The following is a 24460-nucleotide window of genomic DNA, read 5'->3' on the forward strand; positions in this document are numbered from 1 at the left end:
TTATAGCTGGGTTGGGATTCAAACCCAAACGAGACATCTTCGAGGTACCGCTCGGCAACTGGAACGGATTTGATGATAATCCGAATTGATCAATTGCAAATGAGTTATGTCGTACGAGCCAATGCACCAGTATTTAAAGCTAAAGGAGTAGCAATATTTTATCCGAAAGGCTAAAACTCAAGGAAGCAAAATGGGCATTAGAACACAACAGCCAAACCAATATATATATATATATATATATATATATATATATATATATATATATATATATATATATATATATATATATATATGTATATATATATGTATATATATATGTATATATATATATATATATATATATATATATATATATATATATATATCAGAGGAAGTCAAACTTAACAAAAACCTCTCAAACTACCAGACTGGTGGTGTAATGGTGAGAACGTTTGACTCGAGGCTCTCAGTCAGTGGATTGGAACCTTCGCCGAATCATACTCAGACTTTACAGCTTCCTTGGGACATGCTGTTTCCTTGCTTGACGTTCAGCATTTAAAAAGCATAGAGCACGGGCAAACATCCATAGGTTGACAACCATTGTGCAGACTTGATGGACCAAAGAGCCTCCGCTTGCATCGAAGTTCCTTGGAAGAGAACTCGTATTAATTATTATTATCACCTCCATCACCGAAGGTGGAAGGAGGTTACGTTTTTCACCCCTGTCTGTCTGCTTATTGGGTCGCCGAAATAGGTGACCCTTATTGTCAGTAATTCTGTCTGTTTGTTTGGATGTTTGTTCGTTTGTTATCAGCATAATTGGTAGTCAACGTGGGTGGATTTTGTCCAAACTTGGGTGGTAGGTACATCTTATGACCTCGTGCTTTGGAAATTGTGACGGTTGCTAGGGACGCTTTGGTTCCCGAGCAACAACCGAAAAACCTTCAAAATCGGTACCGTTCACGCGAAATCAATTCCGAAAGCCATTATCGCACGTAGGGTTAGGAAATTTGGCACGAATGATCTACAGGTGATGCTCTATCAAATATATTCCGGTTTTTGTGATATATGGAATACTTTACCCGCAGCGCCCCCTACAATTAGGGTATGCGCGAAAATTGGCGAAAATTGAAGGCCCCCTTGCGACCAGGTGAGTGCATCGATACGAATGAAACTTTGCAGGTTCATGGTACTCAATGAGTACGACAACTTTACCTCAGGACATATTGACCGATTTCGCTTAGGTCAGGGGTCAAAGGTCAATTAATGCAAAAATCGATAATATGCGAGAGCTCGAGGTGCCTTCGCGCCAAATGCTACTCCTCCTCGGGTTATGATCGGATGGTCATGAAAATTCACACTAATCGTCTGGAATACATTGTGCACAAACGATTGAGCCGGATTTTCGATTTAGATCTTTCTTCACCCACAGCACCCCCTCGAACTTTGGGGATTTCCGATTTGAAACCGCATTTTCGGTTCTTTTCATTCAAATGGATACCGAGTAGTTATCAGTAGATGGAACTGGATGAGATTTGATATGCATAATCTTAAGGTATTTCCTTAATCCCTATCGGCTATATGACATCCATTTTGCTCTACATCTTATAGTTTCCATGCTCCGTGACCCATCGCCACCTACCGGCTTGTTTGTTTGTTTGTCTGTTTGTGTGCTGAATATGTCAAAAAAGTTGTGGACGGATTCAGATAAAATTTGGTGAACAGGTTGAGTGCATGAGAAGGATGAATTGATTCAATTTTAGTGAAGATCTGGATGCAAATCCAAGAATTTTTAATCTTTAAAGAGATTCTTCACCATTGAGAGATCGGGCCAAAAATATAAGGAGAACGATACTGTATTTCAAGATTATTGGGTCCGATATGTTCAACTGAATCAGACCATTGCGTGGTAGAGGTATGTGCTCCACCCAGTGCCCTTCTAGTTATTGTTATTACCTTCACCATCAAGGGTTGTTTTTTTTCACCTCTGTCTGTCAGTTTGTTTGTTTGGCTGTGAGCAGGATATCTCAAAAAGTTCGAAACAGATTCGGACGAAATTCGATGGACAGGTGGGGAATGTAATAAGGACGAAGCAATTAGATTTCTGTGAAGATCTGGATTCGGATTCTTGGATTCGGACGCGGAGAAAATCGTTTTTGGCCCCATGTTTTCACCATTGAGAGATAGGACCAAAAGCGATATCTCAAAAAGTTGTGGACGGATTCGGACGAAGCTTGGCGGGCATGGTTGGGTGTGTGACAAGGACAAATTGATTCGATTTTGGTGAAGATCCGAATAGAGATCCAGATAGTAGAATTTTTTAATTTATTTAAAAAAAAATGATTCTTCACCATTGAGAGATTGGGGCCAAAACTGATACATCGCATGATATTTTAAAACGTTGAGGACGGACGATGATAAAACTTGGTGGATGACTTGGTTGGATGACAATAACAAGCCAATTCAATTTTGCTCAAGGTTCAGATGCAGATTCGGCCTATCAACGGGATACAAAACGTAAACCGTTCAGCATGGTCATATGCACCCGACCGAGTGTCGTTCTAGTTATATCCTACAGTTATGCAGGGAGCGCTGCATCTCAACCGAAACCGTAAATGTCCTTCTGGTGGTGACGTAAATGCTGATATCCCATCTGTATTTAAGATGTCAATGGCAAATATCTCAAGGTGCAAAAGAGTGGGCCATTGATTGTCCGAACATTGATAAAATTCCCTGCTTGCATGGATATGGAAAAGGAGTGATGGGCCAAAATAGTCTCTTCCCATGTCTTAGTTCCTTTGCACTCAACTCTAATATCAACAAACAATGGCATATATTGCATTGACAGCATGTAATCAATTGGCAGCATCAATATGGTCATCAATTTCTCTTCTATATTGATATTCATCGGAGTCTTCGGCAAGGCAGGCAGGTTCATTCCCCTTTTGAAGAAGTAAAGTGGGTTGGCTTGTACGGCATTCCCACCCGAGCACTTAGCTCAAAATGCCATGAAATTTGCTCATTGTCTCCATGTCTAATTCAGCCAAAGGCATACATATCTCAGGACCGTCTTTGTCCTCCATGCGATTTATGTACAGGTCCCATCCATGAGCCTTACAACCACAACTTGAAAAGCTTTCAAAGAAGAACTGAAAGTAGTTGGGATGCATCAGGTTCAAAAAGTACAGTTCTCGCAAAATTGCAAAACGCACAATCAAATGAAATGAACAATACGTTTGCTGTCTGAGAACTTGAGTTCAGCCGCAACAGGATTTGACCTTTTCATCTCAAAGGAATCTTTGTAATAACCAAAAGGATATTTTCCATCGAATTTGTATGCAAGAAAATTCCAATGGCAGAATCGCAAGTACAGTTGTAACTCATCGAGAATGTGAAATGTTTTCAACCACAAAACAAGGAATAGAGGTGGAATGGATGTTAAGAAATTCTTTGTGTGGTGATGGAATCCAGCAAGCCTAGGCTTGGGCATAATGAGAAAACTATAAGTGAGTTCAGTTAAACCTGTCAAACAAGGACAACTTTCTTTATTCTCTTTCCCCTTCCTCCCTCCCTTCTATCCCCACACCTCCATACCATTCCCCCGTCTTTTTATGCTCTTCTCCAATTTCATTCCATAATTCACCAACACCCTGACTTTACCATTTAATTCTCACTGCATCCCTTCCACCATTTATCCAGCTGACAAACTGTACACTGCAAAAAAAAAATAAAGCTTATGAGATGGATTGTTCGTCGACCCAATGAGAGCGAGCTCAAGGACATTTGGGCATAGCTTTGCACAATTGTTGCCAAGGCAACAGTTGATTGGGTTTGAGGCAACTACTACCGACATTGAAAACGTTGAAATACAGTAAATATCTCGTGGTCATTTGACAAGTGCTCATATCGTTAGACTATTTGGGGGTGGACGGCTCATGCAGCCTCAAAGCAAAATATATTGATGGAGTGGATAATAGTGTTAAAGGTGAACATGATGTCATGACTGTATCGATTGTGAGGCATTTGGCAAAACTTTCTGAGAATGATTTAGCTGATGCTGGAGAGGGGGGAGGGGGGATAAAAAAGGCTGGAAATCATGGTGATGGCTTTCCCAACATTGAGGTGTGATTATTCCTGGTAATGGGTATGCAAGGAGTTTTGGGACCTGGGAATGTTCTGAGAAGCAAGGGTATCTTCCCCAGAATGGAGGGTCTAGAGGAGGGGTTCATATGATGTTCTTGGATGTTCCCGAGGAAGAGCTCAAGAGTGCTGAGGTTATAAGTGCTCAGCAACTGCCGGTGATGAAAGACAGTGTGAGAAGACTCTCTTCCACCATTATACGGATATTTAACAAGGATGCTTGACTTTTTCTTGGAGTGCTCCTGGGTTTTGATTCTATTCCGGTGCATCAACGCATCCCATCTCTTTTGTGCTGTTGCATCTCTTAGCGGTTTGGACAAAATTTAAAAGTCTACAAAATCAAAATAGAGTGCCGAAAGTGGGGGTACGGAGCATGCATACATCGCTAATTGTTCAATTCAACTGGAGTGCGGTTAATTGTGGAAGCAATCAAAATGCTTCTTTGTGAAGTTTGTCCTGTTCTGCTTTGGGAGAGAGATGTTCAATGGGTCAGAGCATTGGGAAAGCTCTATGCTGAAATCTTGTGAATTTTTGTCAGCGTGATCACAAACCATTAGGCCTTCTATAGGGGATGTGGTGGATTTGGTGGAAGATTTTTCATGAGCTTAGCCTGTTTCTTTCTTTTTCTTGAAGGAGGTGGTTCTGTTCACTTTAGTAAAAAGCAATAATAAAGGAACCACGGCAGCCTATCATGCACCCCCTCAGGATTCTCCGCCATTGTGATTTTCCGATTATTTGGATCCTAAATAACAGATTGAGAGATGTTCCCAAGAAAATGAGTGGCACACTCGCTGTGTGTGGGCTCATTCTAACATTTTAGATAATTCTTCATAAATGTTCAAAGGGTTAACACAGTGATCATTTCCATGACAGGAATCAGGCCTCGTCCAACAACGATGCACCAACACCAGTACAAAAGAAACGATAGAAAGAAGAACAAGAGGAAAAGTGTATTATCCATCCATCCATCCATCCTTTGGGACCATACTCTCTGTAGAGCGTTGGTGCTGCCTCAGCAGTCTCCTTGGCTATTGGACATAATCCTGGACGGGTCACCACTCCAACACAGGATACCAGCAAGCTGGCACTCATTTTGCCGACCTCGGAAGGATGACAGGCAGAGTCAATCCCATCCATCCCTCCGTTGGGACCATACTGTGTGTGGAGCATTGGTGCTGCCTCAGCAGTCTCCTGGGATATTGGGCACAATCCTGGATGGGTTGCCACACCGATGCAGGACACCAGCAAGCTGGTACTCATTTTAACAACCTCAGAAGGACGACAGGCTGAGTCAACCCCACCTGGTGCTAATTCAGCAGCCAACAGGGCTCTAACTCAGGAACCAAAGATCCTAAGCCAGCCACCCTAACCACTAAGGCCTAAGTCACATTTGCTCTATGGCGAGGATACGACGGCCATTCGCTCTCTGAATTGACAGAAACGTGCGGCGGCCGCAGAGTTTCTGAGGTGGCCTCAGCGTGGCCCTACGCCGTTTGGCTATATTTTACAGGCCGTAGGGTCGCCGTGGAAATATAACACGGAGTTATAACTTTTTTCATTTCTTCGTTCGCCGTAGCAATTCGACAAGCCGAAACAAAAGAACTGGTTAAAAAAAAACCCACTAGTTACCGTCCATCTGGCCAAATGCTCGCCTTAGGGCCCCCCTGCGGTCCCCCTGCGGTCGCCCTGCGGTCGCCTTGCGTCTGCCTTGAAAATTCTATGGCTGCCGTAGGAACGCCCTAAGGTCACCGTGCGACATCAAATCAAAGACCGTACGGCACCCCCACGTTTTCGGTCTCCATAATTTATAAATATGTCGTGCGGCTCCCCGAAAAATAAAAACATATGCGACTGCTACATTGTGTGACCGTGGAAATACTGCGGCCGCCATATAATTGCTAGTGGCCGTAGATTTTGGAGACCCCACGGCCGCCGTGGCAAATGTGACTTAGGCCTAAGCTCACACGAGGCTTGCAGAGTCAACCACTCCTGGTATTAATTCAGCAGCCGAGGGGGGATATGAACTCAGGATCCTCAGATCCCAAGCCCACCACCCTAACCATTAAGCCAACACCAGGCATAAAGTGTATTATACAAAAACTCATCATGCAAACGTTTCACCCTTCCTTCAAGTCTTTCTGAGCCATTACAATGACTGGAACGACTAAAAGAAATTTGCAATTAAAGACAAGCTCAACCAATAGAGTCACCCAAGAAAATGAATGAAGAATGTTGAACGATTATTGAAAAACCAGGTGATGGACATCGGTATCATAGAGACGGACGGTTACCAAACGTTCACAAAAAAAATATACAAAGGTTGGTTACACCATCTTAGGATTCTGCAGCTATCTTATCATCTTCATCTGGTGGAGAGATATTTGCTTCTGTTGTGGTTGATGGAGTTCTGTTTCGTCAAGACTGCATATTCACCTCCGCCACCGAAGGACGACAGAGGTTACGTTTTCACCCCTATCTATTTCTGTTTGTCCGTCTGTGAGTACGAAATCTCAAAAGGTTGTGGATGGATTATGACAAAACTTGGTGGACAGGTTGGGAAGATGACAAGAACAAGCCGATTACATCTTGGTTAAGGTCCGGATTCAGATCCGACCTATCAATGGGATACGAAACAGATACCATAGCTGCCAACTGCTGAATATCTGTAAATCGTACCAAGTGAGCTAGAAATACTTTTGAAAATTGTATTGTCTGGAAAAGAAGCAGAAGACAATGTTCCACTAAATAGACTTGCACTATCCATAGGTCAGGACATTTGCAGCGCCACAACCAATGGCAGGTGGACCATGCCAAAGCATACATTGCTGTCCATGATATTGAGACATATGCTCGAAAGTAAAGAAGTAATAACTTTGAAAAATAAATATGGACATTGTGAAAACTACAGCTTCAGTTTAGAACTGGAAACTGCCAATGCTAATGCTGCACAAAAGGCAAAATTTGTTTTGTCTCAACAAATTGTATGAAACTCACAAGGAAAGTTAGTCTTTTATACTCTGAGGTTGATAACTTTGACAAACTCTGAAATGAGTTGCTGTAATATGTTCAAGGATTTTACATACAGCTCATGGTATCATGCTCCAGGACACAGCGAATTCTGATGAACAAAACCTAACTGTGCCAATAACAAAGGAACGTTGGCAAGAACAGCAACAACATGAAAGCCTTCCAGACTGTTATGCCACATGGAGAAAGAGCCCTGCTACGGTTACCAGACAAAAGCAATAAGAGTGTGCAGACACAATATTCATTGCATCAAGTAAGAATAACCTTCTATGGACGATGCTCAGACTGTACACTGCAAGGATGTCAGGATGGGGAGGATTTGTACAGTGACCTGCAAAAGTAATCACCCTCCTCCAAAGTTTTCATATTTTGATGCCACCTGAGCTTATTTCATGATGCTTTCAAATGAAACTTAATGTATAGTCTTTGCAAACTACACCAAAGTGATAAAGCAAAAAAAAAAAAAAATGTACATAAAATGTGAAAAAGTTAAATTAACAAACTCGAAGGGCACTCTTCGACATTGTGACGTCACCAGATATGCCTCCGCCCACATCATTACATCATTACATCATTATACATATTTGTACCAAGTTTGATTTAAATCCCTGAACTCAGATTCAAAATATTAAATAATTCTGGCTGCCAGATCATGTGTCCGATCAGGTTGAAATTTAAAACATAATCTCCATGACTACGAGATCGTAAATGTGATGTTTCATGTCGATTGATGAAGTAGTTTAAAAGAAATAATTTTTTTTTAAGATTGCTAATCAATCCAATACGGCTGCCAGACCACATAACGTATTAATTATTTGTGAACACCCTGGTATCCCGAAGGCTTGGGAAACATGTGGGTGAAGTTTCCCATCGATCTCTCAAGCCGTTCTGGAGAAAATTTTTCTCTAAGGTTCATTGAAAAAAAAGCATGTGTCAAACCATGTGACCTATGACATCATAGTTTGAGAACTTTTTGTTCCTCTTGGATAGACATTGATACCTGTAAAGTTTCACCTTGATCCGCTCAGCCGTTTCAGAGAAGATTTTTGAAGATTTTTTATTTTAAAAAAAATATGGCTGCCGAACTGACATGTTCTTCAACTCTAACAGTGTTTAGTTATGAATAAAAAGTTCATTTGGAAAAGTTGTTTCTTCATCATCTATCCATAATTCCAGCAATGTGTGTGTGTGTGTGTGTGTGTGTGTGTGTGTGTGTGTGTGTGTGTGTGTGACCGCTGTTTCTTGACAACCACTGGTCCGATCTCATTGAAACTTGCCAGCTATATTGCTGGGGACCTGAGGATGTGCTTTGTCAATGTTTGATATTAATTGGACAAGTCCTTCCCAAGTTATGGCCATTTATTTACCAACCAATGACATGACACGTTGCTGCGGCCATTTATTTACCAACCAATGACATGACACGTTGCTGCATAGGCGTGGCTGCGTAGGCCGGTGCGCGGCCGGCCGACGATGACGTCACGGGCCGTGTCGGTTACATGGCAGCGAATGTCATGGCAAGCAAAGACAGGGAAGTAAACTTGATTTAAATTTGGATTTTAATTAACTCTGTGTGTGGAAGTGTGGTTGGCGTGAGAACGCGAGAGTGAAGGAACGGCCTGTGTCATTGTTGTTTCTGGCGCGCTGTATGAAAGTTTTTTTTTTTTTTTTTTTGTTTTCACGTATGGCCACGCACCTATGGGCATGCACGAGTTCATTTAAATGGGTCATTATTGGTTGGGGATGAATACTTCAGCAGGCCACTGTATGCGTATGTATGTATATATATATATATATATATATATATATATATATATATATATATATATATATATATATATATATATATCACTGGTGATTCACCACGAAGACCTACCATAATTGGATACTATGTACTCATACACAGTTCTATTGCAGACTACAAGACTGTGCAGCAGTGCTAGAATCTAGCTGAAGAAGCTTCTCATGAAGTGGGACAAAAGTAGAGCATCACCACATTTCACATGGGTGTTTGCATAAAAGCATAGCTACTGGTGTGGAATGATCCATTGAGCCATGATAAGCACATTATTGTTGTTGGGACATTTCATCTGACATGTGCATACCTTCATATGAATGATTCAAAAAAACACAACAACTGGGAAGCTGTGTATTCCCTGATGTTTAACTTGAAGCAGGCTCGGTGGGACCAGAAATAATAATTCATGGTGCCCGCAGTGGCAAGAACTACAGCCGAGCTATGGCGTGTCACTAGACAGTGCTGGAGAGTCTTGAACGACTGCTACTGGGGTAATTTTTGAATGACAAGAATGAAGACGTTTCACCGACACCAAGGAAATATCTTCTAGAAGTTGTAGATGATGAGACCATCTCAAGTTACAAAGACCAGTTGTTGTTGTTCTCCTCCTCTTCCATTTCTAAGGGGCGAGGTCAGATGGCATCAAACTTCTGCCCTGCCTTGACTACGACACAACTCTATTTAGTGTGTGGCACGGTCAAGGATTCCTTGTTGTCGAACTGATGTTGACAAAGCAATGGAAGAGACATTCATGAAGCATGCGAAGTCCCATTGAGGTGCATGTGGTGCCGGTTCATCGGGAATAATGTGCAACTATTCCGCATTGCAGAGATGGATATGCACAACTCATGAAAGGTCAAAGTATCGAGCAGCTACACATTCATTAGCGGACATGTCCACCGACTCATCAAGGACTTAAGAAAATCAGAAATCGAAGGTCAGAGCAAGATGCCGAAAACCATTGAAGCCGTCAAAAGCTTTGTGAATCCATTCATGACAGAGAAGGGAAAACTCGACAACATCCCGATTGATATTAAAATTGATCTCCTTGGAGCTGAGAAAGTATGAGAGGAAGCAAATAATGCTTTCGTAGAGGAAAGAGAATTGAAAAGGGTGAGAATTTATTTGAGCCAATAAAAAGACTAAAGCTGAAGACAATGGCCATACACTCACTCTTGTGTGCAGCCTGTGGCTGCTGGTTGCATCACTGGTGAGGGACGTGGCTATGCTGCTGATGCAGTGCCCCAAGTTCCAGTACACTGGGTACTCATTTCACCAACCTCGGAGGATGACTGGCCGAGTCCACTCCACCTGATGTTAATTCAGCAGCCGACAGGGCTTGAACTCGGGACCCTCGGATCCCAAGCCAGCCACCCTTCCCACCAAGCCTACACCAGGTTAAGACAATGGTAAATATGAAGAAGACAGTGAAATTTCAAAATAAAGTAGTGGAATTTCAACATCAGGGCCGCGTTGTGGGAAAACTTTTGTTGAAGTCTCTGAAAGGTTTCAGAACAGCTGATAGCTCTTTAGCAAAGACTGACAATCCATGTTTTTCATTCCGGATGAAAAACATTGAAGGTGAACATTTACCTTCTGTTGATACTTTGACAATTGAAGATGTTAATGCCATATTCTACTCCATGAAGGAAATACCAAACAACTTCAAACAGACTTGTGAGAAGATTCACAACATGATTGTCTAAGCTTTGTGATGAAATTATTAGTAGGGACATGTACAGTTCTAAATCTGTAAAAACTCTTGAGAAGAAGAAAAGAGGATGTGGCGAAAAAACAATTCTCAAAAGGTCAAAGTACAACAAAAACCCCCACGTGACCACAAGAGGTTCTCGTGCAATGAAGACAACGAACAATTGGCGATAGAACTAATTTACAAAAGTGTGATCAGGTGATGATTTTTCAAGTAGAATGCATGGGAGAGAAGAGTTATTCTTGCAAAGGAGGCAACAGATGAAAGTAATAAAGCTACGATTCCATAATTGAAGTCCAATCAAGAAGGAACCGATTCGAGAGTGGTATTGTATGGTATGTATGCTTCAAACCAAGAAGAGGAGTATGTGAGAGCAAAAACTCCTGGATATTACTCTTCCATGCAAGGAACATCAATGTCACAATTTTGGAAACTTGAAGCACTTGCTTTACATTACAAAGCCGGTACATCAGTACTCGGCACCAATGTGCATGGGCAGGAAGGATGGCCGAGAGGTACGCATGAGAGGTACGCTGTCTAGCTTGGGTTCAGATCTCGGCCCAGAAGTAAGCTGTCATCCCAGTGTTTCGCAGGCAGGGCGATTCATCAATGTGGGTGCCGTGGACGTCAAAGATCTCACGGTGTGCTTCGCGAAGAGTAGGCAAGCAATTTCCGGCACCCTGGACAAATTGCAAATTCCTGTGCTCATCTACAGGGGGCAATGCATCAGCGGCAGAGCCACGCTTTCAGCCAATGATGCCATTTCGTAGCCTTGTACTGCATACGAAAGAAGAACCAATGTACAATGAATGAATGCTCTGTTGCATCTTCACGCATTCACAGGATGCGACTCGGTCAGTGCTTTCAAAGCAAAGGAAAGATGAAGCCAATGGAATTTCTCCGAAAGTCAACTGCTTTCAGTGATGTTTTGCAGCAGTTGGATGATATTTGGGACGTCACAGATGATCTTGTCAACGGCATTTTGAAAAGTTTGTGCTTGCAATGTATGGCAAACATAATTTTTGCTTTGGCAGTACCAACACTATTTGGAGTTCAAAACAGACTTGAGTTCCATGTCCTCAAAGTCTACGATAAGAAATCGTGAAGGACATGGTTGGCAAACTGGTCCAACATCAGGTAACATGAAGATGCAATTTGCATTGAACAACCTACCTTTTGCAGAAATGGCTGTCCATGATATTTTCAGAAAGTGATTGTTCAATTCTCGTTAAGACATTCTTATCTGCACAAGTGTGACTCTCCAGCATATGGTGTGGTCGAGATATAAAAACAAAGAAGGGACCTAAGTGCAGGGATAATAAACAAAAAACAATGGAAATAGCAAGAGGTGAAAGTTCAACATAAGCACACCCTTGCGAAAGGTGTAATGATGTACGCAGCTCGGCCTGCGTAGACCTGACAGTCAACCAAAAGTGCTTCCTTTTCCCAAGAGCTCTTTCATGGAAGAACAGAATTGCAGACGGCAAAGGATCACCAGACAAGAAGTGGAAAAGGCTGGACAAAAATGCATGCAGGTACACCTGAGCGTGCTGGGTTGCAGGCGAAACGTGAGCAGGGACTCGGCGGGTATTGGACAGGTAAGAGGTAGAAATGGGAGAGACCACGACAAAGCAGTGGGCAGCAGATTTCAAATCCTGGAGGGAAGTGCTCAAAATAAAATCAGACTCAGGAAAACAGGTGAACAGGCCGGAGAAGAGCCGTTTCATAATCCAACCTCAGCACATCAGGTGACAATGAGTATAAACGTACACCGAGGTAATCATACTATAAAGTTGTTAAAGCAACCTGGTAGCAATCGATACTTGTGCTCTTTTCATTTGTGGGATGAAAAAGAGAAACATGGCACCGGGAAAGCGCAGCGTCAGCAATTGGCAGAGGCGTCGGGAGTTCACAAAGGCCCGAAGTGCTGTCCGGTGCAGGTGTCCTCCTGGTATTGTGGACACCTTTGCGATTGTCCTTCCAATTTCCGAGAGAGGAACTGCATCACGTCACCCTCTCCAACCACCGTCAGAGTCTCGCTGTGCAAACTTTCAAAACATTTATTTATTTATTTTTTTACAATCAGCAGTTTCGGGAATCTCCGAAATGATCTTTATGCTTTTCACCACATTTCATCTCCAGTAGAGAGAGAATCGCTCTTCGACCCGAACACATTAAAAACTACCATATACATAGTTTGGTATTAATCTACTTGAACCCGCACACTACTGAACAAATTTCTTCCCTTCAACTTTATAAAACTTACATTTTACTGAGCATTGACAGCCCACTTGATTATCTTACTCTTGAGAAAGTTATTCTAAGCAGGACAATTTACCTCCACCTGAATGAAGGCAGGACGGTCGGTTTAAGGTACTCTCCGTCTCCATCTCAGTACCTGTCTCCCCGTGTGTGTGTGTGTGTGTGTGTGTGTGTGTGTGTGTGTGTGTGTGTTATCCGTTGTTATCTCCATATGTGGGTTTCAGAAGGTGGAACGGAGCCCTCCCACATCTCGAAGTATCCACCTCCATTAGTGTGTGCATGTGTGTGTGTGTGCGTCACCCTTTCCTTCTCTTTCTCTCCTCTCTATCTCAGTGCCTGTGCCCCAGTGTGTCTCTCACCCTCTTCTGTGAATATCTCTTGATGTGCACACACACACACACACACACACACACACACACACACACACACACACACACACACACACACACACACACACACACACACACACACACACACACAAACATTCCAAGGCCGTGATTAATAATGCGGCGCCCCCTGATGGCACCACAACAGAATGGTGGTTTTAGTCACACTTCCTCCAATCCAAACACTGTCGTGATTCGTGATTCAAACACAGAACCAAAGAGAGCCCATCCCAGCCGAGCTGTCCTGCCACCCATGAGTGTTTCACTCTAATACTAAACTTCCTCGTCTCGCCATTCTCACACTCCTTCACCGTCCTTCAGACTCGATCTCGGCCACTTCCCTAGGACACAAGTACCAACCTCATGTCCGCGATGCCCAAGAGTCCGACGTGGAAGTGTCCTGGTAACCGAAAGAGGGGTCCCGCAGGTGTGGTCCTGTGGACAGACACAGGAAAGGTGGGCAGGTGAACGGGGGGATAGTGGGTAGATGGGGCGGAGGGGAGAGAGGTTGAGCGAGGTGCTTTGGGTGTGGTTAAAGTCATTGGGGATGCCACATATTTCACGTCCCACCCCGTCCCTCTTTTCCTCTCCCACCTTCTCACATCCTCCTTTTCGCCGCCACGCCCCCCTACAAGTTCGCCCCACCTCTTCCATTGTCAGGCTTTCCTAAACTCGAAGTGAACTTTGCAAAACCTCCACAACCACAGTTGTGACGTCATCAGATGTGAAGCATCGAAAAATAACCACTTTAAAAACTCTTTTCGGTATGTATTGCGTCCCACAACCTTGATTAAATCCATTTGAAATGTAAGATTTTATGGATTGTCATTTATCGCCGCTATTGAACAACATTAACCTCTCATCAAAAGTATAACTCTTATCTATATTTCAAAGTACAGTGTCTTGATTTCCTTTGCTGCAGCGAAAATCACCAAACCAGCCTGAGCCACAAGTAGCTTTCGGCCTGAACTGTGTATATAGATAGGTCCATCAATTTATGACGTGCGCAAATATGGTGGGAATGTTGATCCTTACCTTCTTCCCCACAACACGTACTGGTCGGCTGCTCCCAACTCCGAACCACCTCCATACCTATCCTGATAAGGAAAAATAGCAAGTTGCAAGTAAATGGGGAGAGTAAAAAAGATCACGCGTATGGATGGTGGTGGTGGTGTGTTGCCAATTTGAAGACCGAAAGTTGACCGGGAGATAGGGCCGGTTTAATTAGACCATCGGGAACAAAGCTCTCAATGGTGTGGTTCCATTCTCCCATCAGTTCAAAGCTTGATAAGTTCATTCTTAAGTTCCACCAGATCAGACTAGTGCACCCATAGTGCCAGTTCAATTGAAGTGCCACCAGACTACACATTGAGATTCGAGTCCATTCACCAAACTGATATTTTCACACTTCTCTCATCCTATCCAACTTCGTGTGCAGCACAAGGCTGCGGGTTGCATCATTGGCTCAGGGTTCAGCAGTGCCGCTAATGCAGTGCTCCTATTACCAGTCCACCGGTACTCATTTTGCCGACTTTGGATGGATGACGGTCTGAGTCAACCAACCTAGTGTTAATTCAACGACTGACAGGGGCTCGAACTCTGCACCAAAAGATCCCAAACCAGCCACCCTAACTGGTAAGCGACCACCAGGCTTTCTCATCTTATAAAGAATAGAAACACGACTTAAGAATGGGAACGGGCACTCGGTAGAGCGCATACCTCCGCCAGGCTGAACAGTTTACATTTTGTATCACACCGATAGGTCGGATCTGAAACAAAATATAATCCACTTGTTCTCGTCACCTAACCAACTCATTCACCAAGTTTTGTCATAACTCGTCCACAACTTTTTGGGATATCATGATATATATATATATATATATATATATATATATATATATATATATATATATATATATATATATATATATATATATATATATATATATATATATTGTTGCAGTTGAGGAAATTCGCAAACCACCATTCAGGTCCCGTAGGTGAGATATCTCTGTACGTACATGTGTAGTTCACCCCAAACCCGTTGTTTAGAGGGAATAAATGTGATTCATTCGGGCTGCGACCCTTTAAGATAGCCGTTTTTCTGTTCTATCTTTATTTTGAACCAACCACGTCTCAACCGCCATCACACAACAACCACCAACCACAACGCCGCTTCACAACAACAACAACAACAACAACGCCAACAGCCACGACCTTTTTCTTCACAACTCGCTCCCGCAAACATCGCATCACTGCCATTCTAAACGTCACCATGGCCATGGACCACCACTTTAAACCCTCCACCACCTTCGCCTCTCCTTCTGCGGCCATTCCCGCACCGCTTGTGGGCACCGAGCGTCAGGCTGTCCTGGCCTCGTGCGGGACGCGCGCCGAGCCACGGGTGCAAAGTGCGGCCTTTCCGAGGAGAATTCGGATCAAGAATGATACACGCCCACTTCTGATCCGTCCAATCAGCAAGCGCGGGGCGGTTTGGCCCCGCCTCCAGGCGCGTCGGAGTAGAATCGATATATGCAAATTCGAGGATATGGGGTGACTCACGCCCCTTTTTCTCCATCCAATGGGCGAGCGTGGCTCCACCCCCGAGCTCGTTCTGATCCAGAAATTTGCATATGGGTTCTCCTGCCGGGCTATAAGCGCCGAGCGCGGGGCGAATTGAGTGGAGTTGGAGGCAGAGAGTTGGAGAAAAGGTCGAGGCAGTCAAGTCGGGTCTGGAGAGGAGCAGTCTGTGGAGCCGTGAGTCAAGTCGGGTCTGGAGAGTGGCAGTCTGTCGGAGTTCGGAGTCTGTCGGGGAGCTGCAGAGAGGAAGCCTGGAGCCTGGAGCGTGGTCGAGGTGATTTGCTGCAGTCGGCTGAGGAGAATTGCGGAGGGGACCAGATAGCTCGGGTCCGAGGCAAGGAAGACGGCGGTCAGCGACGAGGTCGCAGTGGAGTCGCTCGTCACGGGACCCAAGCAAGCCAGCTATCCTCTTTCCCCAGAGCATCAACAATTCCCTCCTTCCCCCCCGCCCCGCGCTGAGATAGTGCGAAAAGGGGGCCCCGTTCCCACCCCACTCCAAGCAGTGCCAATGAAACCCGCGAAGTAGCGCGGAGTCGGGGCACCGCTACATTTGCGGCTCATCACACGACACGGGTAGGATCCACCCGGTCTCGCGGCCCACAGGCCCCGTCTGCCCCCTTGTCTTTGAGGGTGGCCCTTTTCTTTTGCTTTTGAGTAAATGTGTTGTTGGCGCCGTCTGTAAAGTAAAACTATGTAAGTGTTGCTGTGTGCTCGCGTAGTCGGTAGTAGATCTGCATTGTTGTGTTTCTTTTGTAACATCTGCTTTTGGTGCATAATTGTTGTAATTGTATATATGTGCTCTCCGTGTGCCACGGAATAAATGTGCATTATGTTGAACTGTTTTTCCCGTTTCGCTTCGTCTTTTCTTTAATTGAATCTCCATCTTGCTTCACGTAAAGGGTTGGTAGTGGGCTTAATACGCCCGATAATTAATCGGAACCGTCGAGGCCGACGATAACACCGCTCGGTTATCCCGATAGTACGGAATGGGTCGCTTAAGTGGCCCGTGTCTGGAGTCGACCTGCGGCGAGGTGCGATCGCCCGGTCTACCCTCCGCGTGGTTACTTAGGTAGGTCGAATTTGGCGAACAACCCTATCCCACGCGGGGGGGGGGGGGGGGGGGAGCGATTGGCACGATCGTGGTGAGGCCGAAAGGCCCACCCGTGACTAGTTCCCGGCGTTAGTCCGAGAGGGTCACGACAGAATTGTCCGTCCGGTGGGCGACGTGCCGCGATTCGAGTTATGTGGCCGATCGCACGCCGGCGGGTGCGAATTCGCAACAATATATATCTATACATTATATATATATATATATATATATATATATATATATATATATATTATATAATATATCTATACATTGTTTTTGGCGCTATCTCTCAATGGTGAAGAATCACTTTAATAATGAAAAACTTCTCAGATCCGGATTCGGATATTCACTAAAATCGAATCAATTAGTCCTTGTCACACACCCAATCGGCACATCAAATTTCGTCCAAATCAGTCCACAACTTTTTCACATCTGTTCACAGACAAACAGACAGGGGTGAAAACATTACCTAAAAGACAGCCAGAGGTAATGAATAAGGATCAGACTAATTAGCATAATAATGACATTAATTCGCACGATTTATACCTTTAATCAGACTAATGAGTATGCAAGCAAGAAAGTTGTAAGAAACTAACGCTGACCAAACGTGTAATAAGAATTAGCTAATTAGGAAGGAAAATAAGTCAGAAAAAGGGCAAGTCTGGTGTTGGCTGAAGATCTTCGGGTCTTGAGTTCAAGTTTGTGTCGTTGAATTAACACCAGGTGGGTTCACTCAGCCTTTCATCCTTCCGAGGTCGGCGAAATGAATGCTGGCTTACTGGGAAGAATGAGCCATTCGAGCATCCTGCATCTTAGTGGTGCCTAATCCAGGATTGTGACCCCCCAGTCAAGGAAATAACGGCTTCGACAGCCTGATGCGCCTGAGGACGTGAAGGGAGTAGTTCCTAGTCTTCTCCCAAACCGCTGCACAGACTTCTAAGTTCTTACACTTTATAATGACATCAATCGAATGAATGTGCTTTGCTGAGTAAATATATGAACTGAGTAGACTTAATCTAGGCATATACAAATGCCAAGATGAAACCGGTATGATTAGCAAATTGATGTTTAAGGATTTTTTTTGTATAACTGGTCTTTCTGATGTACCATGTCCATGTTTAAAAGGCTGATCAATGCAAGGGTAAAACTGCTCACCGCCAGTGGCAAATTAAAGCCACCAGAGCCATGAAACATCAATGTGATGGTCAATTGGACGACTGGGGCTGTGACCCATCCTTGGTTTGCAAGTACCCTTTTCAAATCCAGGATCCACAGGTTAGAAATGATAATAAAAAGGATTGGACCTGACATGACCTCCTACAATTTTTGTATGTATTTTTCTTATAGTGGGTTCGAATCGAAGGTAAGATGAATAACTGGTCTGCTCTGCCAGAACCATTGCGAAAAAAAAACTTTATGGGCATATTTTTGCATGTACCTCATTTATTGCAAAAATGTGAAACTGTATCCTGCGTGTATATAGCTACTCACTCGATAGGAAGTGCTGTGTTACAGCTGAAGTGCATAAATTGAACACATCAACTGTTGAATACAAAGCATAGATAGGTAATAGCTTATAGATTAGTAGTCAATTGCTATCACTATCTTCCAGGATGAGATCAGCTCGAACATTTGTTCGGGTGTCCGGTGAAAAGGCTTGCAATGACACACCACATTGGCTCGTGCACAGTAGCAGCCTCGAAGACGCTTGGTTTTCTTGCAGCGGCAGAATTTTGTCTGGTTGAATTCTCTTGGCTTGGATTCCTTTAGCATCATGGTTGCAACCAGTTTGCCATTGACTATATGTCTGCCAAACTCCATGGCAGTTGGGTATGTTGACTGAGACAGATGTGTTCGTTTGCACACAGCCATGTGATGTGACTGCGGAGAAGGTGGAGCTGGAAAGCATCTTCCTTCGGTGGGAGGTACCGCACGTCTCCTTTCATGGTGGCAAACAGGTGAGTGCGCAGAGCATCAAGTGTGCCATCAAATTCACTTCGACCATACAGTGACACGAAGTAGTGCCTCGCTGAAGTCAAAGCGTCCTCCTTGACATCAAGATTTTCACCAGGCTCACCGTACCAAGCAAGTGGCAAAAGTTGTTGAATGTTCTCTACGGCAGTTTTGCAAGCCCTCTTTTTTCCCTCTTCTATAGGGGTAATTCACAGCTGGTTTCTTGCACACGGTATACAATGTGAGCAAACATGCGTGTATCCATCACATCCTGTCAGGATATAGGTGCTGAGGAGGATTGATGCCAGTTCTGCAGCATGGACATCATACTTCACTGCAAGAGATGCAGCGATCTGATGACGGGGCAGAAAGGCATTCATTTTGTGCACCCAGAGCTCCTTCAGGCCAGCAATACATGTGCTGTAGTAAATGCACATCATGATCACATCTGTGTCATTTGCCATGACTACAACCCGTCTGTGGTGGAGGTATTGCACACAGTATGCAATGTGAGCAGACATGGGTGTATCCGCTTACTCATGCCTCTCACAAGAGAGTTCTGGAAGTTCTATTTGACAGTCTGGAGTCAACAGGACTGTGCGACCAGGATTGTGGAAGACACCACCTCGAATAAGCGTACATCCTGATGGAAGTGATTCGTGCTGAGCTATCCATGCGTTACTCAGATAGTTCAGGAAGTTTGCCTCATTGAGTCGGCTTTGTATGAAGCCTTTCCATTCATGAATGGCGAGGGTGTCATGAGGCTCATACTCTTTTATCTAGCCTGGGTGTGTCTTCTCCCTCTTCTCTTGTTCCTCGTCTTTCAGGCTTTCTGCTGGTGTGGCATCAGACCGGCCCCCAACAAAGTTGATACAGTCACACTTGTCCGGTTTGGTGTGGAGAAGCTTCTTCAAGTAGTTCTCTTGTGTCAAAGTTGCCGTTACCAGCCTGCTGAATGCACTGTATGAAGCCCATGACACCAACAATCAGCATGACAGGCTCCTCTCATGGTGGCAGTATGTCTTCCTGGGTCCAGGCGTTCCCAAGAGATGACGTGATGGCAACCAGGTAGTCAGACTTGTTGCCTTTTCACATTGCATAGCCTTGATCAATCAAAGTTCGGATCTGGTTCAAAGAGATGCAAACAACTGGTCCATTCGTGGCTGAAGACCTCCACCTTCTTCTTTTCATCCAGGTCTTGCACAAGGTACCGGCTTCAGACAGCTGCACTTTCTTCTTCATTGATCTGCTTTGCCCAAAGTGCTGTAGATAATAAATTCTGTGATTTGGCCTCAAATGTTACGAGTTTTACTGGGATGACCTGCTGGTTGTTTGTTTCATGTGCTTTGGCCAATGCTGCAAGCCGCTTTTCTCTTGCACATGCCAGGTCTTGTGTTGCAGATTTTTGGCCCGAAGAGATGTTCAATAATTATTTATTCATGGCTCTCATATAGGAATGGGTTGATCATTTGGTTGTTAATGATATGTGTTGTTTTCTTCACACTATCTGCATCCTTTGCTGCTCGACTGCCACAATCTTCATAGCACTTGGAGCTACACTGGTCCAAGTGTGTCATGGACTTCGTCTGCTCTGACACTAGCAGTCAGAAGTGCGAAAGTGCACAAGTATTTCTCCAGTGCTGCTGGTTTCTGGCTGATACCAATAAAAAGCTTTGTCTGGCATCATGATTGTAGGTCTTCTCTTGTGCCATATCAGCCAAAACACCAATGAACTTTCCATCTCTGAATGCAGTAGCAATGTTTGGTGCCAATGTGGAGAGTCCTCTCATAGCTTCAAGGTAGTGAGGCAGGCATGATACGTACTTGTAGTGCCGAGCAGCAACAATATTCGGCAGCATTTTCCCACTTCTGCTCAGTGTTCCTGCTCGTTCAGCATGGAGGTATCGCTTCAGGATCATCAACCTGTCCATCTACATCAGCCAGAGCTTGGCAGTGGGTGATGTGCATGTCTTATCAAACATTCAACCTCCTTCAGTGGTTTGGTTGCATCAAAGTATGCAGATGCTGCCTTCTCTTCATCTTTGTCCAACAGGGCATCAAAGAGTAGCTGGACACGAGACGCAAGCATTGACATGCAGTCAAGATCCATCCTTTGATTCATCAGCCATTTCTCAAAAGCTTTCTGGTGCAGAGTGAAGATCGCTGCATGCAACATGCTATGTGCCCTCAGCATCGAATGCTCATTCTTACCAGAAATGATCTTGTTTGCTGTTCCACGGAGACATATTTGGGCTTCCACCAGGATGTCTTTGATGCCAGTGGTCTGCATCAAATGACTGATGAAACCCAGGAAGTTCTGGGCTATGAGAAAGCTACCCATGCATACAATGAGTTTTGCATACGTCTGTGGCTTCTTCTTCTGCAGACCCAATGCAACGTCATGGACTGCCTGGTCACAGGTGATTGTGAATTCTTGCCCCATTTTCCTTGACACACTCATAAAAGTATCCTACGGATTCCTCAATCATGTCTGGATGCGTGGGTGACTGTGGGAAGAAAGGACCATATCCAATGACTGTTGCAGGGGTATTATCTGGGTTGAAGAAATCATGGAATGTACTCCACATTGGAGTAGTGCATGTCAGTTCCACCCCCTCCAGCAGAACAGTAGGACATGCATGCATCAGAAGGCAAAGGGTGCTCAGCCTGATAAGGGGATCAGACAGGCCATCAGACTGCTTGAACTCTGTATCAACTTTGACGATCTTTGAGAGTCAGGTTGCTTTCCGTCGTATGGAATTGTTGAGGCGTTTTGAGTGCAGCCTTGTGCGTTTTCAGCAGGGGTACACTCGCCATGGGTGTCACATTCTGCTAACCTTATTGTGTTCGTGGAAGTCAGAGTTATCAAATGCAAACTAGGTGAGTCAACCTGCTTTCAAGTTGGTTAGTATGAAGGCGCCATCCTCAGCAGTCTGTGCATCAACTTCATCTGCCATGGTTGATATGTATCACTGTGCAATGTGATTGCTAATCCTGTGTCAAAATCTATTCAATAGGCTAACTGTTTGCTTGCTCCTGGTCTCTGCGTACATGCAGTGCTGCCCCCACATGTTTGGGTGTTGGAATTCCTGCAAAGGCTGAACAGCCATCTTGGGCATGGTTGAGGACTTGTTCATGTTGCTTCGGGTTGAGGGGAACTCGTCCCCCTTCTACTACATCTGGGGATGCATCGGTTACCAGCCATGACATGTGATTATATAGGTTGTTACAAACTCGTTGTGATGGCTCTTTGCATGAGATCTCCATTTGTGGTAGTGAAGCAAGTCTTGATAGACTTGAAGTGTCTTGATGTCAACAATAAGTTACAGGGGTCTGCTGCATCCCACAAGTGGAAAGAACACCGATATCACAACTGGCTTATTTGAAACATTTAAATGCCCGCTTCTCTATCTTGCCTTGTTCTTTGATCTCCATTCGGATACTTCAGGCTGAGCGACAAGAAAAGGCTTTTATATTCATGGTGTCTTTGAGTGGCAGTTCCTCCTCACTTTCTTCAACATACTCTGCCACATCAACTCTTTGCTTCATTTGCTTTAGCCTTGCCGCTGGACTTCCAATGCTGATATCGGATGAGCACACAAGACTCGAGCTTCCCTTCTGTGGAACAACCATGATTCGACACCCATCGCCACCTTTATAATGGTTTTGCAGACATGCTACCAGGGCCTGAGATCGGTAATGTGTAGCATTTTCCACTCGATGGGCTGTTAGGTAGTGATGGAATTGGTCCTGTAATGCAGTGATAAAGAACACACTGCCATCTCTGAAAAGGGGCTCATCGATGTGTGAAATAGTGGAGTCATTGCAGCATTGAATGGACCCTTGTTGCTGGTACTACTGTTGTTGCATCTTGCACTCGTTAAGTACGAGGACGTACAAGCATAGCGCTATCGAAAGTGAACCGTAACCATCTCGACACACAGATTACCATACTCTTGAAGTTTGAATTGCATTGGCTGATCATTCAGTTCATTTGCTTTTTACCATATTGACCTTTGGTGATGCACAGCTGAAATGAGTAGGTGTCTGTCTCCCTTCATAGTTTGAAGAGCGCTCTCTTCCACAAATGAAACGCTCTGATTTATACTTTACACTTGATGTTGAAGCCCCTCTTGTGGAAGCACATAAACGTTCAGTAGAACCAGAGTAGTCTGCTGATGAAGTGCTTTCCAAGCTGGCTTTTCTTCTGGTATCGCTGGTGAGTTTTGCACCAGCTCGCCGTTTTGCAGTTAGTGTACTTGGACCGACATAAAAGGGTGAAACACGGGATTTCTTCGCCATAAAGTCAGCTTGACTTTCTCGATCATTCTCAAGCCTGAATGAGACTTCATCCTGCGCATTCTTGACAGCATACAAGAGTGAAGGATAACCATGATTGGTCAGTTTATGCATTTGGCCACTTCCTGCTCCCTTCTGGCATATCAGGCAAGTTGCGTAGTCTGTTTGGGGACGATATCTCTGTTGTGAACACAGGCTCCATATTACAGTCTTCAAATGTCTTTAACATTAATCTTCAAGGCTCCATGCTCTGAAAAAGGTAAAAAAAGAAGCCGATTAAATCAGGAAGCAAAAACAAATATACATAAACAAGGAAGTAAAGGCAAAAAAGAATATTTTAAAAAAGTCAAAAATTGGTGTGTGATTTCGGATTTAAATAATTTCAAATCGGTTTTCAGAGGTTTTTTTGAACACATTTATGAATGATTTGATCATATCGATGAGTGCCTTCTATTGGTCCGGCATGCGGGCAATGATAGCTATCAACACCTACAAAAGTTACAGAACAAAATAACATTTTCCACATTTTGAACAACAAGCTCAAATGAGCGAAGATCCTCGTCCTCTTAATGATGACGTCATAAAAACGAATATGACGTCATTGTGATGTATCAGGTTTGCGATAAATTATCTGTGCTAATGCCCGGCTTGATTCCCGCAAACAAAATTCAAACAGCTTGCCTAGTTTCGGAGATAATGGTACAGGCGATTTCCATTAGCGGCGATATTATGACGTCAACTTTTTTTCTCTCAGAAGAATTTCCAAAATCGGAGATGGTTACTGCCTGCGCGTGGGCTTTCTGCATATACATGGCAAGTTTCACGAAGATCCGATGAAAACTCTGGGTTGTGAAACAAAAAATAGGAATGACGTCATAAAAATTGATATGATGTCATAGTGATGCATCATATGTGCGGTAATTCATCTCTGCTAACGCCCTGTTTGATTCCCGCAAACAGAATTCAAAAAGCTTGCCTAGTTTCGGACATAATTTTTTAGGCGATTTCCATTAGCGGAGATATTTTGACGTCATAACTTTTTTTCTAGGAGGAATTTTCAAAATCGGAGATGGTGACTGTCTGCGCAGGGTATTTTTACATGTATATGCCAAGTTTCAGGAAGTTTCGATGAAAACTGTAGGCTGTGAAACAAAAAAGTCCACAAGAAGAAGATGAAGAACAACAACATGAGCAAGACTTAAGAGATCCTCCACGAGGATCTAAAAACCCGGCGA

The 24460-nt window shown here is 44.0% G+C and overlaps 2 protein-coding genes, 1 long non-coding RNA gene and 2 pseudogenes across 5 annotated transcripts in view; 1 reads left to right on the forward strand and 4 right to left on the reverse strand.

Moving 5' to 3' along the window:
• Positions 1-13972, reverse strand: part of LOC147033182 (vasodilator-stimulated phosphoprotein-like) — a 62233-nt gene extending 48261 nt beyond the window's left edge. Inside the window, exon 1 of one of the 3 annotated variants that reach the window (XM_085871304.1) lies at positions 13664-13972. In XM_085871304.1, the coding sequence (XP_085727430.1) occupies positions 13664-13957 (294 nt within the window). In that variant the 5' untranslated portion in view covers positions 13958-13972. Of the gene's footprint in view, positions 1-12993; positions 13089-13663 lie in introns of those variants that run through there. The other 2 variants (XM_085871306.1, XM_085871305.1) reach the window with 2 other exon arrangements.
• The window catches only part of LOC147033175 (uncharacterized), a 388661-nt gene that overhangs the window by 249888 nt on the left and 114313 nt on the right, over positions 1-24460 (forward strand). The window lies entirely within an intron of this gene.
• Positions 18399-20857, reverse strand: LOC147033184 (uncharacterized; annotated as a pseudogene).
• Positions 18399-23339, reverse strand: LOC147033185 (uncharacterized; annotated as a pseudogene).
• ING3 (inhibitor of growth family member 3) overlaps positions 18399-24460 on the reverse strand; it is a 41245-nt gene continuing 35183 nt past the window's right edge. Inside the window, exon 13 of the transcript XR_015055458.1 lies at positions 18399-23475. The gene's annotated coding sequence lies outside the window, so the exon portion shown is untranslated. The remainder of the gene's footprint in view (positions 23476-24460) is intronic.

This window comes from Eptatretus burgeri, chromosome 2 (assembly GCF_056783735.1).
Source record: "Eptatretus burgeri isolate ZD-2024b chromosome 2, Ebu_testis_v1, whole genome shotgun sequence".
Classification (NCBI taxonomy): domain Eukaryota; kingdom Metazoa; phylum Chordata; class Myxini; order Myxiniformes; family Myxinidae; genus Eptatretus; species Eptatretus burgeri.